This window comes from Oryza glaberrima, chromosome 8, assembly GCF_000147395.1.
Source record: "Oryza glaberrima chromosome 8, OglaRS2, whole genome shotgun sequence".
NCBI lineage: Eukaryota > Viridiplantae > Streptophyta > Magnoliopsida > Poales > Poaceae > Oryza > Oryza glaberrima.
In genome coordinates, this window is record NC_068333.1 from 2102159 (window position 1) to 2117671 (window position 15513).

General features: G+C 39.7%; 1 protein-coding gene across 3 annotated transcripts; it reads right to left on the minus strand.

Annotated features, from left to right (window-relative positions):
• Nucleotides 1-1454: 1454 nt before the first annotated feature.
• LOC127782205 (putative protease Do-like 14) lies at nucleotides 1455-14911 on the minus strand. 3 transcript variants are annotated; one of them, XM_052309290.1, is made up of 10 exons: nucleotides 14527-14911; nucleotides 14283-14420; nucleotides 14040-14173; nucleotides 12636-12905; nucleotides 12428-12558; nucleotides 11772-11889; nucleotides 11567-11656; nucleotides 11402-11470; nucleotides 11207-11284; nucleotides 1455-2237 (listed from the first exon to the last, which is right to left on the minus strand). In XM_052309290.1, the coding sequence occupies exons 1-10, from the start codon at nucleotides 14888-14890 to the stop codon at nucleotides 2229-2231; spliced, it is 1401 nt and encodes a 466-aa protein (XP_052165250.1). In that variant the 5' UTR covers nucleotides 14891-14911; the 3' UTR covers nucleotides 1455-2228. The 3 variants fall into 3 exon arrangements, with proteins under 3 accessions (XP_052165250.1, XP_052165249.1, XP_052165251.1); XM_052309289.1 differs by lacking the exons at nucleotides 11207-11284; nucleotides 11402-11470; nucleotides 11567-11656; ... (4 more) ...; nucleotides 14283-14420; nucleotides 14527-14911 and adding exons at nucleotides 2619-2696; nucleotides 2808-2876; nucleotides 2973-3062; ... (4 more) ...; nucleotides 7239-7367; nucleotides 7475-7899 and having other exon boundaries at nucleotides 1782-2237; XM_052309291.1 differs by lacking the exon at nucleotides 1455-2237 and adding an exon at nucleotides 10076-10832.
• Between the last annotated feature and the right edge of the window lie 602 nt (nucleotides 14912-15513).

Below are 15513 nucleotides of genomic sequence, written 5' to 3' on the forward strand. Positions count from 1 at the left end.
ACCTACTCCGTATCTATAATATCATAATTTTTTTAATAAGACTAATAGTTAAACATGTGATAAAAAGTTAACGGTGCCATCTAAAAAACGGAGGTAGCTAGCATATCCTTATGAAATTTTGGAAAGAAATCTTTGCACTCGTTGAGGCATTCTCGGTTTACCCAAGAACCGCTGTTTGTGTTATGAAAGTTCCACACTGTTGGTGACTGCCAATAGCTACTACTACTAGCACTCTGATCTGAGTACACTGCTATTACTATTTCATGCATTATCCCTTAATTAGTACCCGTGCTCGAAAATTACACACAGACTCTCACCTGAAGGCCCCTTTGGTTATTGCTACTGGGAAAGATATGAGCTTGAAACATCAGTCTTATGAACCCATATGTTTTGAAGAAACTAGCAATGGCTCTGTATGGACTTGAGACAGAATTCCTAGCTCCTCCCATTCCTGGTTACTAACATTGTCCAAATATCCAAAATAATCTTGTGTTCGCAAGGAAGACGAGGCATCTTATAAAAGGATCGGTGTATTGAACACTCACAACGGTTGTGGAAGGACAAGAGACCTATATATAAGCGGGGAAGCCCCTCACCTCGTTGGCTAGCTTTTGGAGTGGAAAAGACTTTTTACGATCATACAATTGATATCAGAGTCTGGCTAGGTCAACATCTCTGACCCCGAGGAACAAAGTGTGAAGGCCTGATGGACCCTGGATACCTATAGGGCCTATATACTTGAGGGACTGTGACAATATGGTGAACGGCCGAGGAACACAATGTGTGAACAGGGAGATTGTTGAATAGTCTCACATTAGTTGTTATGTGGGGGAGCTCCTTATCTCAATGGCTAGCTTTTGAGGTAGGAAAAACCTTTGATGGTCTACACGGTGTTCATTAACTCAGACATGCAGAGCATATAGGCAGATAGCCTTGTGATTAAAAGTGCTAATTCTTCGCGGCAAATTGATCTCCCAGATTTCATTATTCAGAAAACGTGGAAGATTGATTGGACAACAAAAATAAATATACAGGTGAAGAACAAGACCAAGTACATACTTCTTACGCCGCCCTTTGGAGCTATGAAAGTGACCATGCACTTGTTCTCAGATCTCACCAAAATTACCAATCCACTTGATCCCGGCCGGCCGGGCGTCGCCGTCGGGATCACCGTCTTGATGGTCTCCTTGCTAACCTTTGATGTTCTTCACAGGTTGCACCTGTTTGCCCTCTTTATTTAGGCTTATAAGCCAATTTATAAGCCAAAAAACCTAAGTCTAAACAAACAAGCAGTCTTTTCGTTTGGCTTTTTTAAAGCCATAAGCCACTCTTACAATATTAAGCCAAAAGCTAGGTTGGAAAAGCTTTTTTGGCTTATGTGAGGTAGATGTATGACTCAACCACTAAACTTAGGACATTAAATCCACCGGCTTATAAATCATATAAGCCAATAAGCTGACTTAAAAGTCTAGGCCAATAAGCCTAAGCCTAAACAAAGAGGGCCAAGCCAAAAGATAGGTTGGAGAAGCTTTTTTGGCTTATATGAGATAGATATATGACTCCACCACTAAAATTAGGACATTAAATTCACTGGCTTATAAATCATATAAACCAATAAGCTGACACATACATAGTCAGCTGACATGGGGTCCTCCAAACATCTACTCCCTTCGTTTCACAATATAAGTTATTCTAATATTTTCCACATTCATATTTATATTAATATAAGTTATTCTAGTATTTTCCATATTCATATTTATATTAATGAATCTAGACATATATATCTATTTAGATTTATTAACATCAATATAAATGTAGTGAATGCTAGAATGATTTACATTGTGAAACAGAGGAAGTACTGATACTGATATAGTAGCAGCACGTCGTTGAGGGCACATACGTGGGCCCACGCGGCTGAAATGTGTTGATAGTTTAGATTCAGTTAATGGCGCTAATCTGACCTTGCTATATATACGGAGGGGGCATGGTTTTCTGTTAAGAGCGTATAAGAGGCGCAGTAACACTATCTTTACAAAATCTCATCCAAAACTATATCAGCACAACCATTTAGAGGAATGAGGTTGCATCGCTGGTAAGACGTGCCAAATTGTCCCAAAAGCACAATGAGATTGCCAGATTATCCAAAAGGCACAAGTAGAAATCCCTCCCCTTGGTCAGTCATAGTATTACTCTAGGCATCTTCAATCCCTTGCAGCACCTCTTCAACTCTAGTTAACCTACATTCCAAAACATTTGTCAGTTCCACAAACATTTTTTTACAGTCACAGAAATAAATGTCTTGCGATATCCTAATCAAATCGTTGTCTAATTGAGTCATCCAGTTAGCTATATGCCAAAAATAAATGTATCCAAATTGAATGGTTTGATTGTCAACAGGTTAGCTATGACAGTGTAAAACTTTGAATTCTAAATCTGGCTGCATGGGCTGATAATGAAACTAACTTATTTCAAACTATATATATGAAGCCACACCACAAAACATTTCAAAATATATATAAATATTTTTGGGGTTCCTATGATACAACTAACTGCAATGGTTGAGGATAAAATTAGGGATAACAAATACAAAAGTAAGGAACAATAACTCAACTAGTTACCTGCTTAGAAGCATCAGTGAACTGTACAGGGAAAGTAATACTTTCCCTATATGAGTCGAAGAGATTATGAACTTCAACCTTCATAGACAAAAAGAACAAAATGGGTGTTCAACTTCTTCTTTTACCTTTCAATACTAAAGAACCAAGTAACATTATTTTTGTTTTTGAACATATAGCTTTTTAAGGTACCTTCAGATCGACTGTCAAATGCATCCCTTTCAGGTATCCCCAACCAAGAGAAAGGAGGTGGTCTTCTAACTGCTCACAGAGTGTAATTAAATATTTAAATATATCCCATATACTATATTTATAGACATAGTAAAGTGATTAATAAAGACTAAGAGTTCTACTCACCTGGGATAAAGTAGAACAATCAATATCCTGAAAAACAATCACGTCCCCTCGTCTAATTCCAAGCTTTTCAGCAGTAGAATCAACGAGCACCTATGAGACCAAAAGAGTCAAATACTATGAGAAAATGAATCAGCTATCACCTATGAGACCAAACGAGTCAAATACTAGGAGAAAAATATATGTACAGAATAGTAATATACCTGACTCACAATGAAACCACTGGTGATATTATAGTCACGACAGAGTTCCTCCTGAATGGAGACATCCAGTAGTTCCACTGACTTCAATTGCATGCCAAGCAAGGGGCGAGCAACACGGCTAAAAATAAGTTGGATTTAGAGCATCAGTTCCAAAAGTTAACTATACAATATTTTTTTGGCTAAGCCACAAGGGCTCCATAAGGCAACAGTACCATGTCTTTCAGTTTACAAGGCACATATAAGGATGTATTGACTGTTCCATGCTCCTATCAGTTTATATTTCAGTGTAGGAATGGGGTAATTGCATGCCTCCATACCATCAAATTTGTTGCATATTGGCAATATATGTACCAGTTATCCTCAATATAATTTATTATAAACAGGTTAAGAAAAATAAATCACTCACCCATTAGAGCAAGTTTTATAGTAGAGGTGGCTATCACCTCTAATTTCATACATGTCATACGCCAATAAATTAAGAGGTAATATATATAACAGATTGCATCTGACACACAATCCCAATATCTCTAACACTCTCATATAGAGTTTGTGTAGAGATTGCCCCTTGCATGAGGGGGGATATTTCTCTCTCCCCTCTATTCTCTCCTCCACCTCATCATTTAGTCATACGTGGCATCTTGGGGCTTGTGTTTGGATGCCCATAGTACTTGCTCTTATGGCTAGAACACAAAATAACTAAAATAGAAACATACATGCCCCTAGCAGCCAAAGTCTGCTATAATTCAGACACCACCAAAATCGCATAATCAATGTGCTCCTGTGCCGTGAGCAGCGAGCCAGCGATCAATATAGGGCACTGAGCAGCAATGTGATAACAGCAGCGGCTGTTGGGGCTGCAAAGCTAGGAGCTGCAATGGCAGTAAAGTTGGCCATCAGGTGACAAGGGCTCAGGATGTTTTAGTTTTGCAACTGTAGCCAATTCATCACTTGACATTTAGCAAAATGGGGATTACATTACAGTACTTCTTGAGTGTTGAGGAGCAGAAATCATGATGAACATGGATGGCGGTGGTATAAGGGTGACAGGGAATAAACTAGATAGTGTTTCAGCTAGCATATAAATGAATGGGCCATATTTTGGCATGTGGAACAAATTGGCCTTTGTAGGGATAATTCTCTCTTAACAGATATGATGCATAAATTATATTATTACTAGTATTGTATGAGGTCACTGGTACATTTTGTATGCTATTTTTTCCTTATGTTCGACTTCAGCAATAAAAAGCTTTAAAGTATGTTGCACTAAACCTGAGGTTTGAGATTTAAATTGCCCTTCCTAAACGTGCAACTCATCCCATATTTGAGCATTGACATTATATCCAGAATCTAGATGATGGGCCCAACTTGTATGATCTAACAAACAAAGGATAACATAAAAAAACACCAGACAGCTTTCCTATCAACCTAGTGGTAGTGGTGTCACCCCCACCTCGATAAGTTGTGCGCACACTTTAAATTCAATAAAACATTAAATACAACGATAAATTTTTAAACCCATAACTGGCAAATAAAATAAACTTCTGTGAACAAGAGACAAAAGATACATCAACAACTCTACCATAAGTGAGATAACTGCCTAATTGATCACAGTTCCTAATAACAACAAATACCTACTTTTCAAGATAAAAATTACTATGCTTCAGCACTCAAGATAAGTGGATAAATTCAATAAATAAGGGAAAGTTTGTTTTCTTCACTCTTAGAAGTCACAGTTTCAGGATTGCCACTCTTAAAACTTGATTTACGCTTTCGCTACTTCTATTAACAATGCATTTCAATTTTTGCCACACTGTCAACTTGAGTCACTGAAATTGCGCTGCAACGACGCTGGTTTTTGTGGTTGTCATCAGAACCCAAGCCCTTCTATCCAACCGTGCTGACGACATACTCTGCTGGAACCATCCCCACACCTCAAGATAAAAATGCATTCATGCATAGCATGTCATTGTAATGAACTAATGATCAATGAGCAAGCAGGAACACGTTCAGACAGTTGTCATGAGTAGATTCAAGTCACAAGAGGGACCATAAACACCATCGATCGAATACTTTCTAGCGCTTGAAACAGTGTACTTAGCTGATAGGATGTTGACAGAGTGGCCAAAGGTGAAAATGCAAACTGTTAACAATAATGACTGCCTACAAATTTTACATTTAGATAACGACAGGTAAGAGAAGGGGACAAACCTAAACTGATCCCACATCTCCATGCAAGTCATGATTGTCTTGATAGAGATAACGACTGGACCCGGATTTTCTTCAAATGCAATCCCAATCATATTGCCATCATGGTCAACCACCGGCCCTCCTGAACCACCCTACATTAAAGAGAGACTTCAAAATTAACAAGAACATAAGAATGCATTAAAATGCCAGCATAATAATGCATCAATACCTCAGGAATATCACAGCTCAGAAACATATTGTGGTTCCTCAATAACACAGGGTAATCTGTCCATGAAATTGTTCCATGGCTAACCATTAAAGACATGTTTTCACCCCTACCCAATGCAAATATGACCTGACCGTAGTTTGTGCCCGATCCAAAAGAAGGGACCTCCAACTTGTAGTCTCCCATGACTTCCAGAAGAGCAATACCGTAGTGCACATTGTAGAACAACAACCTTCCTTCTGTTGTTGTATTATTTGGCATACTGACAGATAGCTGGAAAGTTGAGACTTGATCAACTATAGTTAACTTGTATACAAAGGACTAATAGGCGGAAAGGAAATCATAAGAACTAAAATAGATAAGAACCTTAGAAATATTAAGTGAGTTAATTAAGATAACTGAAGAATGAGCAAAAAATTTAGAAAAAAAAAATCAACATCACAGAGAATAACAAGAAAAAGGCATGCAAGGTTTAATGTCCATATTCTGTAACAGCTGCACATCTCTAAAGAAAAGACAACCAGGCGCATAATAAGATATTAAAACAGTGCTAAGCCATGGTGAGACAAACATGCATTGGTGTTACTTACCTTTCACAAGAACCAATACTTATAATATATAAATGCGAGCTGAAAGTGCTACCATGCAAAGCTCATTGACTTGACAAGGAAATTGAACTCCTTATGCTACAGTGAAATCAAGGGATGGCTTGGGTGCATGAAATTCATGGAAATAAACTGTAAATAATTTTGAAAGGGCTCACAATAAGGTGATTAAATTGACTCTCTTTTAAGAAGTTTCGAGGGTAAAGGGCTTTTCTTCATTGTACCTTTGTGGCATAAAGAGAATTAATATGCTGGTGAAGGAGTTTGTAGAATTGATATGTTAATTAACGGAAGAAGTTAGTGTGTGTCTAAACTCATAGAGATCTGTTATAAGATATTTCCCATTGCTAGAAACTTGCTGTCTAATGGGTTGCTTGACACTACATAATTTTGGTTTGTGGAGCAAAAGCAAAGGGCTAGAATTTCTGGTGTGGCATAATATTAAGTGGAAAGAGGCCTATGGAATGCTCGGTGGCCAAGTGGACAATGCAACCTTTTTTTTTTTTTTTTTTGCCAAACAGTCTCAAGTTTGTCTTAAAATACCAAACAATTTCTATCCAATTTCAAGAATTCAGCAAGTTGAGCTACAATGAGCAATTACTTCCCTAATTAACAGCAACGTAAATTGAAACTTACATGATAAACAAAGAGGAATCAGATAACAGGCAGCAATTGGTAACTCAAAAAGTTAAAACGAATTGCAGACGACATGATCAACTACAGTTATGAACTATGAAGCATTTAACATAGACTATACACAGGGCATATATATATAATTCAAACAAAGAAGAGAGTTAAGTACCTTGAGTGCTGGGTTATGCAATTCACCATTGAAGTCACAAACAACAGAAGCAGCAGTTAGGATCTTGGCACGTTTGTTAGCCCCATCCCAACCGATTACGACGCCAGTGCACCGGGAAATCAATCCACCCCCATCTGCAAAGTCATCGAATGCCATTTATCAACCATCAATAGCTACCTAGGAGAAATATGAATCATATGAACGAAAAATAATAACGAATTGAGCCTTAGATAATTGTGTTACTACCAGGCATTGTGGATGAAACACTGACAACGGAGCGAGCCACACGCAGCACCATGGCCTTGTCTTGCGATGTGACGACGGCATCAGCAGTGATGGGATCATCCCTGAGAGTGGGGATATCTTTACATTGAGCTAACGCACGAAAAGAAGTATGGATGGCAGTCAGTGGCCATGGATCGAAACAAATTGTAATTGTAGAAAGAAGAGGGAAAGAAATTGAAGGGGGGATTGAATTGAACCTTTCTTGGAGAGTTTGGCGATCCGGCGGCGCTCCTTGGCCCACTCAAGAACGGAATCCAAATATTTTCTGTCAAGGACGGGATCCAAATATTTTGTGCTGGTAGGACGAGTCCCCGGTGGTAAGGTGGGATAAGGCGGGTAGCGAAGAGGGAGCGGCCGGGAGGCCAAGGTGGTACTACCGGCGGTGGTTGTCTCGTTACTCTTCCTCTTCTTCGGAACCGGACCTGCCGCCGCCGCCGCTGCTGATGACGCCGCCGCCAACTGATCTTGTATCCTCTCTCTCTTCTCCGGATTCCCTTCCGATGTGTGGCTTTCTCCACCCTCGCCGGGGGAAGGGGATGGCATATCGCCGGTCGCTCGAGTTGCGGCGGCGGCGGAGGCGAACGGAGGTGGAGATTCTTGGGCTGCCATCAGCAGCCGAGCCCACGACAATTCATGCAAGGCCGGCCTGCCAAGCCCGCAAATTAAACATCCAACCAGCACAAAATTTTGGCAAGTTTGGTAAGGCAAAGCTGTGTTCGGATTGAACCCAAAATAGCAATGGTCCTTCATGTTTAGGGTTTTTACATTTTTCAGAAGTACTGTTATAAGATCTTTTCAAGAAATTGAAATGAGACGTCATTTTGATTCTGACACTGCTGGAGAAAAGGTTTTTAATCCCGGTTTGTAACCCCCTCACTACGAATCCGGGACATACCTTAGTTCCGGTTGAAATAACTGGGATTAAAAATTAATTTTTAGTCCGGGACTAAAATGAGCCAGGCTAGGTCTGGTTGGTTTTTTTTTCTTTTTTTCATTGTTTTTAACATTGAATATTGATTTCACTACATTCCTAGATCATCCATAAATCGTGAAATCTCCAAATCGATCATCATAGAACAAAAGGATCATTTCCAAATCCTCAAACTAATCATCTACAGATACATCACAAATTCTAAAAAGGATTACATCACAAGTTCTAAAAAATCATCACAAATACACACATATTCATATCACATACAAATCAAATACATCACAGATTATACATTTCAGATCCATGCAATGAATCACAAATTCTCAAAAAAAAAAAGGACCAAAAACAATTAGTGATGCCGCAGCCGCCTCCCGCCTCCCCTCTGGTAGAGGTGCCGCCCGGCGCGCGGCCCTCCGCGCCGTCTGGCCGCCGCCGCGTAGGCCTCCCTTTGCCACCGCCCCTCCCGATCTGCTTGCTCTTGAGAGGATAAGATCGAATAGAGAGAGAGAGGAAAGGAAGAGGATAAGAAAATAGAGGAGGATAAGGGTGGTGGCTGCGGACGACCTGTCCTGGCACGGCACCGCCGCAACCAGCGCACACATGGAGAAGATGAGCACCGATCTCATGGAGTAGAGCGCTAGCCCTAGCCCACAACCCGTGCTGGGGGACACTTTGGAAAATAAAAACTCGATCTATACCTCCGGGCAGCAGAGCAGAGGGAACGGAGCCCTCGTTCCGAGGGGGTACTAATTCTCTTTATGAAGTATTTATTAATAAAAGATATATAGGAATACCTATTCCTATCAGTAGATAGACAAGCATACTATAAGATGCTATCTGGGTAGATAGCATCATGTAGTATTAACGGATAGCAGAGCCTACAGTCGGGTCGGAGCCCTCCTTTCGGGGTCTGTCTATCTTACCTACCCTCGAGTCCAATCTCGGGTAGGCGCTTATAGCAAGTCCCATTCCCTAGACCTTATCCGAGGATCACCTCCACTTTACCCGAGTGCACAATCGGATACTAACATTTACTTTTGGAAGTACCAATCCAAAGAACTATTATTCCCAATGCCAATGTCAACACAGATTATTTATCGATTGATAAGTAAACTCGACTCCTTTATCTTTATACCAAAAAAGTATAAAGTGTGGAAAATAGCATCCGCTGTTATATCGCTCGATAAAGGGCTTCTCGACCCTTTTCAAATTGAAGGTAGAATCATACGCGGACCACCTCAAACTAGCTAAATAGAGAAGGCCCACAAGGGGTAGTTCTCTAAATAGAGAAATGAGCTAGAACCACGGCTTCCTTTTTCTTAATAAAACTGACGCACCCGCTCACCCGAAGTGATTTAGAAAAATTCTTCTTTCTCGATGGTGATCGGTCATGGTATCCATAACGTTGCATCTTTTTCGGCCAAATCCTGATTTCGTTTTGCTTCTCCCGGTCGATCGACTCGACTCTTTTCCCTGCCCCCCGGCCTCTCACTTCGTTTCGTTCTTCCTCTGTACCCTCGCTTGAATGAAGACACCCGATCGGCCCGACTTTCCCAAATGCCCACCACCGGCCCTTATCCTTTCCACTTGTCCTACTCTAAGAAATAGACGAATCATATACTACATACCCCCGTATCGTATGGGGGTATAGTGAGAATGACATAACTAGTATGTCGCGATTTATTATCGCTAAAAATAGATAATAATCCACCTTTCAATAACCAATAAGAAAAGAATCCCTAGTTTGTGTCAAAATTGTTCTTTTTTCAGAAAAAATGTTCTTATCTTTAGCTCAACAAGACTAAGCTACAGTTCAAATACGAGGGCTTTCCAAAAAAAAAAAAAAACACAAATAGATGTCAGATGATGAGGAACTGTTCGAGATTAGATTATGTATCTAGAGAGGAAACCTTTTGCAAAGTAGCAAACCATGCGTTAATCTCTCCCAGGAGAAAAAGAAACCAATCACAAGCACTTTGGATTCACGCTACAAAAACTTTGGATTAGTACTGAAGCAGCTAATAAGCTGGCACATACATAGTCAGCTGACATGGGGTCCTCCAAACTTCTACTCCCTTCATTTCACAATGCAAGTCATTCTAGCATTTCCCACATTCATATTTATATTAATGAATCAAGACATATATATCTATTTAGATTCATTAACATCAATATAAATATAGTAAATGTTAGAATGAATTACATTGTGAAACGGAGGAAGTACTGAATACTGATATAGTAGCAGCACGTCGTTGAGGGCACATTCGTGGGCCCACGCGGCTGTAATGTGTTGATTGTGTGTGTCTGAGTTCATAAAAAACAAAGTTTAGATTCAGTTAATGGCGCTAATCTGACCTTGCTATATATACGGAGGGGCATGGTGTTCTGCTAAGAGCGTAAGAGGCGCAGTAACACTATCTTTACAAAATCTCATCCAAAACTATATCAGCACAACCATTTAGAGGAATGAGGTTGCATCGCTGGTAAGACTTGCCAAATTGTCCCAAAAGCACAATGAGGTTGCCAGATTATCCAAAAGGCACAAGTAGACATCCCTCCCCTTGGTCAGACATATTACTTAGGCAACTTCAATCCCTTGCAGCACCTCTTCAACTCTAGTTAACCTACATTCCAAAACATTTGTCAGTTCCACAAACAATTTTTTACGGTCACAGAAATAAATGTCTTGCGATATGCTAATCAAATCGTTGAATAATTGAGCCATCCAGTTAGCTATATGCCAAAAATAATTGTATCCAAATTGAATGGTTTGATCGTCAACAGGTTAGCTATGACAGTGTTAAACTTTGAATTCTAAATCTGGCTGCATGGGCTGATAATGAAACTAACTTATTTCAAACTATATGAAGCCACACCACAAAACATTCAAATATATATATAAATATTTTTGGGGTTCCTATGATACAACTAACTGCAATGGTTGAGGATAAAATTAGGGATAACAAATACAAAAGTAAGGAACAATAGCTCAACTAACCTGCTTAGAAGCATCAGTGAACTGTACAGGGAAAGTAATACTTTCCCTATATGAGTCGAAGAGATTATGAACTTCAACCTTCATAGACAAAAAGAACAAAATGGGTGTTCAACTTTTTCTTTTACCTTTCAATACTAAAGAACCAAGTAACATTTTTTTTTTTTTGGTTTTTGAACATATAGCTTTTTAAGGTACCTTCAGATCGGCTGTCAAATGCATCCCTTTCAGGTATCCCCAACCAAGAGAAAGGAGGTGGTCTTCTAACTGCTCACAGAGTGTAATTAAATATTTAAATATAACCCATATACTATATTTATAGACATAGTAAAGTGATTAATAAAGACTAAGAGTTCTACTCACCTGGGATAAAGTAGAACAATCAATATCCTGAAAATCAATCACGTCCCCTCGTCTAATACCAAGCTTTTCAGCAGTAGAATCAATGAGCACCTATGAGACCAAAAGAGTCAAATACTATGAGAAAATGAATTAATCAGCTATCACCTATGAGACCAAACGAGTCAAATACTAGGAGAAAAATATATGTAACAGAATAGTATTATACCTGACTCACAATGAAACCACTGGTGATATTATAGTCACGACAGAGTTCCTCCTGAATGGAGACATCCAGTAGTTCCACTGACTTCAATTGCATGCCAAGCAAGGGGCGAGCAACACGGCTAAAAATAAGTTGGATTTAGAGCATCAGTTCCAAAAGTAAACTATACAATATTTTTTTGGCTAAGCCATAAGGGCTCCATAAGGCAACAGTACCATGTCTTTCAGTTTACAAGGCACATATAAGGATGTATTGACTGTTCCATGCTCCTATCAGTTTATATTTCAGTGCAGGAATGGGGTAATTGCCTCCATAACATCAAATTTGTTGCATATTGGCAAACATACCATCCAATCCATTATTACCATTTATCCTCAATATTATTTATTATGAACATGTTAAGAAAAATGCATTCATGCATAGCATGTCATTGTAATGAACAATGAGCAAGCAGGAACACGTTCAGACAGTTGACATGAGTAGATCACGATTCACAAGAGAGACCATAAACACCATTGAATACTTTCTAGCGCTTGAAACATTGTAATTAGCTGATAGGATGTTGACAGAGTGGTAAAAGGTGAAAAAGCACTGTCAACAATAATGACTGCCCATAAATTTTACATTTAGATAGCAACAGGTAAGAAAAGGGAACAGACCTAAACTGATCCCACATCTCCATGCAAGTCATGATTGTCTTGATAGAGATAACGACCGGACCCGGATTTTCTTCAAATGCAATCCCAATCATATTGCCATCATGGTCAACCACTGGCCCTCCTGAACCACCCTACATTAAAGAGAGACTCCAAAATTAACGAGAATATAAGAATGCATTAAAATGCCAGCATAATAATGCATCAATACCTCAGGAATATCACAGCTCAGAAACATATTGTGGTTCCTCAATAACACAGGGTAATCTGTCCATGAAATTGTTCCATGGCTAACCATTAAAGACATGTTTTCACCCCTACCCAATGCAAATATGACCTGACCGTAGTTTGTGCCCGATCCAAAAGAAGGGACCTCCAACTTGTAGTCTCCCATGACTTCCAAAAGAGCAATACCGTAGTGCACATTGTAGAACAACAACCTTCCTTCTGTTGTTGTATTATTTGGCATACTGACAGATAGCTGGAAAGTTGAGACTTGATCAACTATAGTTAACTTGTATACAAAGGACTAATAGGCGAAAAGGAAATCATAAGAACTAAAATAGATAAGAACCTTAGAAACATTAAGTGAGTTAATTAAGATAACTGAAGAATGAGCAAAAAATTTAGAAAAAAAAATCAACATCACAGAGAATAACATGAAAAAGGCATGCAAGGTTTAATGTCCATATTCTGTAACAGCTGCACATCTCTAAAGAAAAGACAACCAGGCACATAATAAGATCTTAAAACAGTGCTAAGCCATGGTTAGACAAACATGCATTGGTGTTACTTACCTTTCACAAGAACCAACACTAATAATATATAAATGCGAGCTGAAAGTGCTACCATGCAAAGCTCATTGACTTGACAAGGAAATTGAACTCCTTATGCTACCGGGAAATCAAGGGATGGCTTGGGTGCATGAAATTCATGGAAATAAACTGTAAATAATTTAGAAAGGGCTCACGATAAGGTAATTAAATTGACTCTTTTAAGAAGTTTCGAGGGTGAAGGGGTTTTTCTTCATTGTACCTTTGTGGCATAAAGAGAATTAACGTGCTGGTGAAGGAGTTTGTAGAATTGATATTTTAACAGAAGAAGTTAGTGTGTGTCCAAACTCATAGAGATCTGTTATAAGATATTTCCCATTGCTAGAAACTTGCTGTCTAATGGGTTGCTTGACATTACATAATTTTGGTTTGTGGAGCAAAAGCAAAGTGCTAGAATTTCTGGTGTGGGATAATATTAAGTGGAAAGAGGCCTATGGAATGCTCGGTGGCCAAGTGGACAATGCAACCTGTTCTTTTTTTTTTTTTTTTGCCAAACAGTCTCAAGTTTGTATTAAAATACCTCACGATTTCTATTCAATTTCAAGAATTCAGCAAGTTGAGCTACAATGAGCAATTACTTCCCTAATTAACAGCAACGTAAATTGAAACTTACATGATAAACAAAGAGGATCGATCAGACAACAGGCAGCAATTGGTAACTCAAAAAGTTAAAACGAATTGCAGACGACATGATCAACTACAGTTATGAGATATGAAGCATTTAACATAGACTATACATACACAGGGCATATATATATAATTCAAAGAAGAGAGTTATGTACCTTGAGTGCTGGGTTATGCAATTCACCATTGAAGTCACAAACAACAGAAGCAGCAGTGAGGATCTTGGCACGTTTGTTAGCCCCATCCCAACCAATTACGACGCCAGTGCACCGGGAAATCAATCCACCCCCATCTGCAAAGTCATCGAATGCCATTTATCAACCATCAATAGCTACCTAGGAGAAATATGAATCATATGAACGAAAAATAACGAATTGAGCCTTAGATAACTGTGTTACTACCAGGCATTGTGGATGAAACACTGACAACGGAGCGAGCCACACGCAGCACCATGGCCTTGTCTTGTGATGTGACGACGGCATCTGCAGTGATGGGATCCATGGGCAAATCCCTGAGAGTGGGGATATCTTTACATTGAGCTAACGCACGAAAAGAAGGATGGATGGCGGTCAGTGGCCATGGATCAAAACAAATTGTAATTGTAGAAACAAGAAGGAAAGAAATTGAAGGAGGATTGAATTGAACCTTTCTTGGAGAGTTTGGCGATCCGGCGGCGCTCCTTGGCCCAGTCAAGGACGGAATCCAAATATTTTCTGGTAGGACGAGTCCCCGGTGGTAAGGTGGGATAAGGCGGGTAGCGAGGAGGGAGAGGGCGGGAGGCCAAGGTGGTACTACCGGCGGTGGTTGTCTCGCTACTCTTCCTCTTCTTCGCCGCCGCTGCTGACGACGACGACGACGCCGCCAACTGATCTTGTATCTTCTCCGGATTCCTTTCCGATGTGTGGCTTTGTCCACCCTCGCCGGGGGAAGGAGGGGATGCCATATCGCCGCTCGCTCGAGTTGCGGCGGCGGCGGCGGCGAACGGAGGTGGAGATTCTTGGGCTGCCATCAGCGGCCGAGCCCACGACAATTAAAGCAAGGCCGGCCTGCCAAGCCCGCAAAGCATCCAACCAGCACAAAATTTTGGTAAGTTTGGTAAGGCAAAGCTGTGTTCCGATTGAACCTAAAATAGCAATAGTCCTTTCTGTTTAGGGTTTTTAAAGTTTTTAGAAGCACTGTTATAAGATCTTTTCAAGAAATTGAAATGAGACGTCATTTTGGTAATTTGGTTCTGACACTGCTGGAGAAATGGTTTTTAATCCCGGTTTGTAACCCCCTCACTACGAATCCGGGACATACCTTAGTCCCGGTTGAAATAACTGAGATTAAAAATCAATTTTTAGTCCGGGACTAAAGATGAGCCAGGCCAGGTCTGGTTGTTTTTTTTTATATTTTTCATTGTTTTTTAACATTAAATATTGATTTCACTACATTCCCAGGTCATCCATAAATCGTGAAATCTCCAAATCGATCATCAACAAAAGATCATTTCCAAATCCTCAAATTGATCATCTACAGATACATCACAAATTCTAAAAAAGATTACATCACAAGTTCTAAAAAAATCATCACAAATACACACATATTCATATCACACACAAATCAAATACATCACAGAATATACATCTTAGA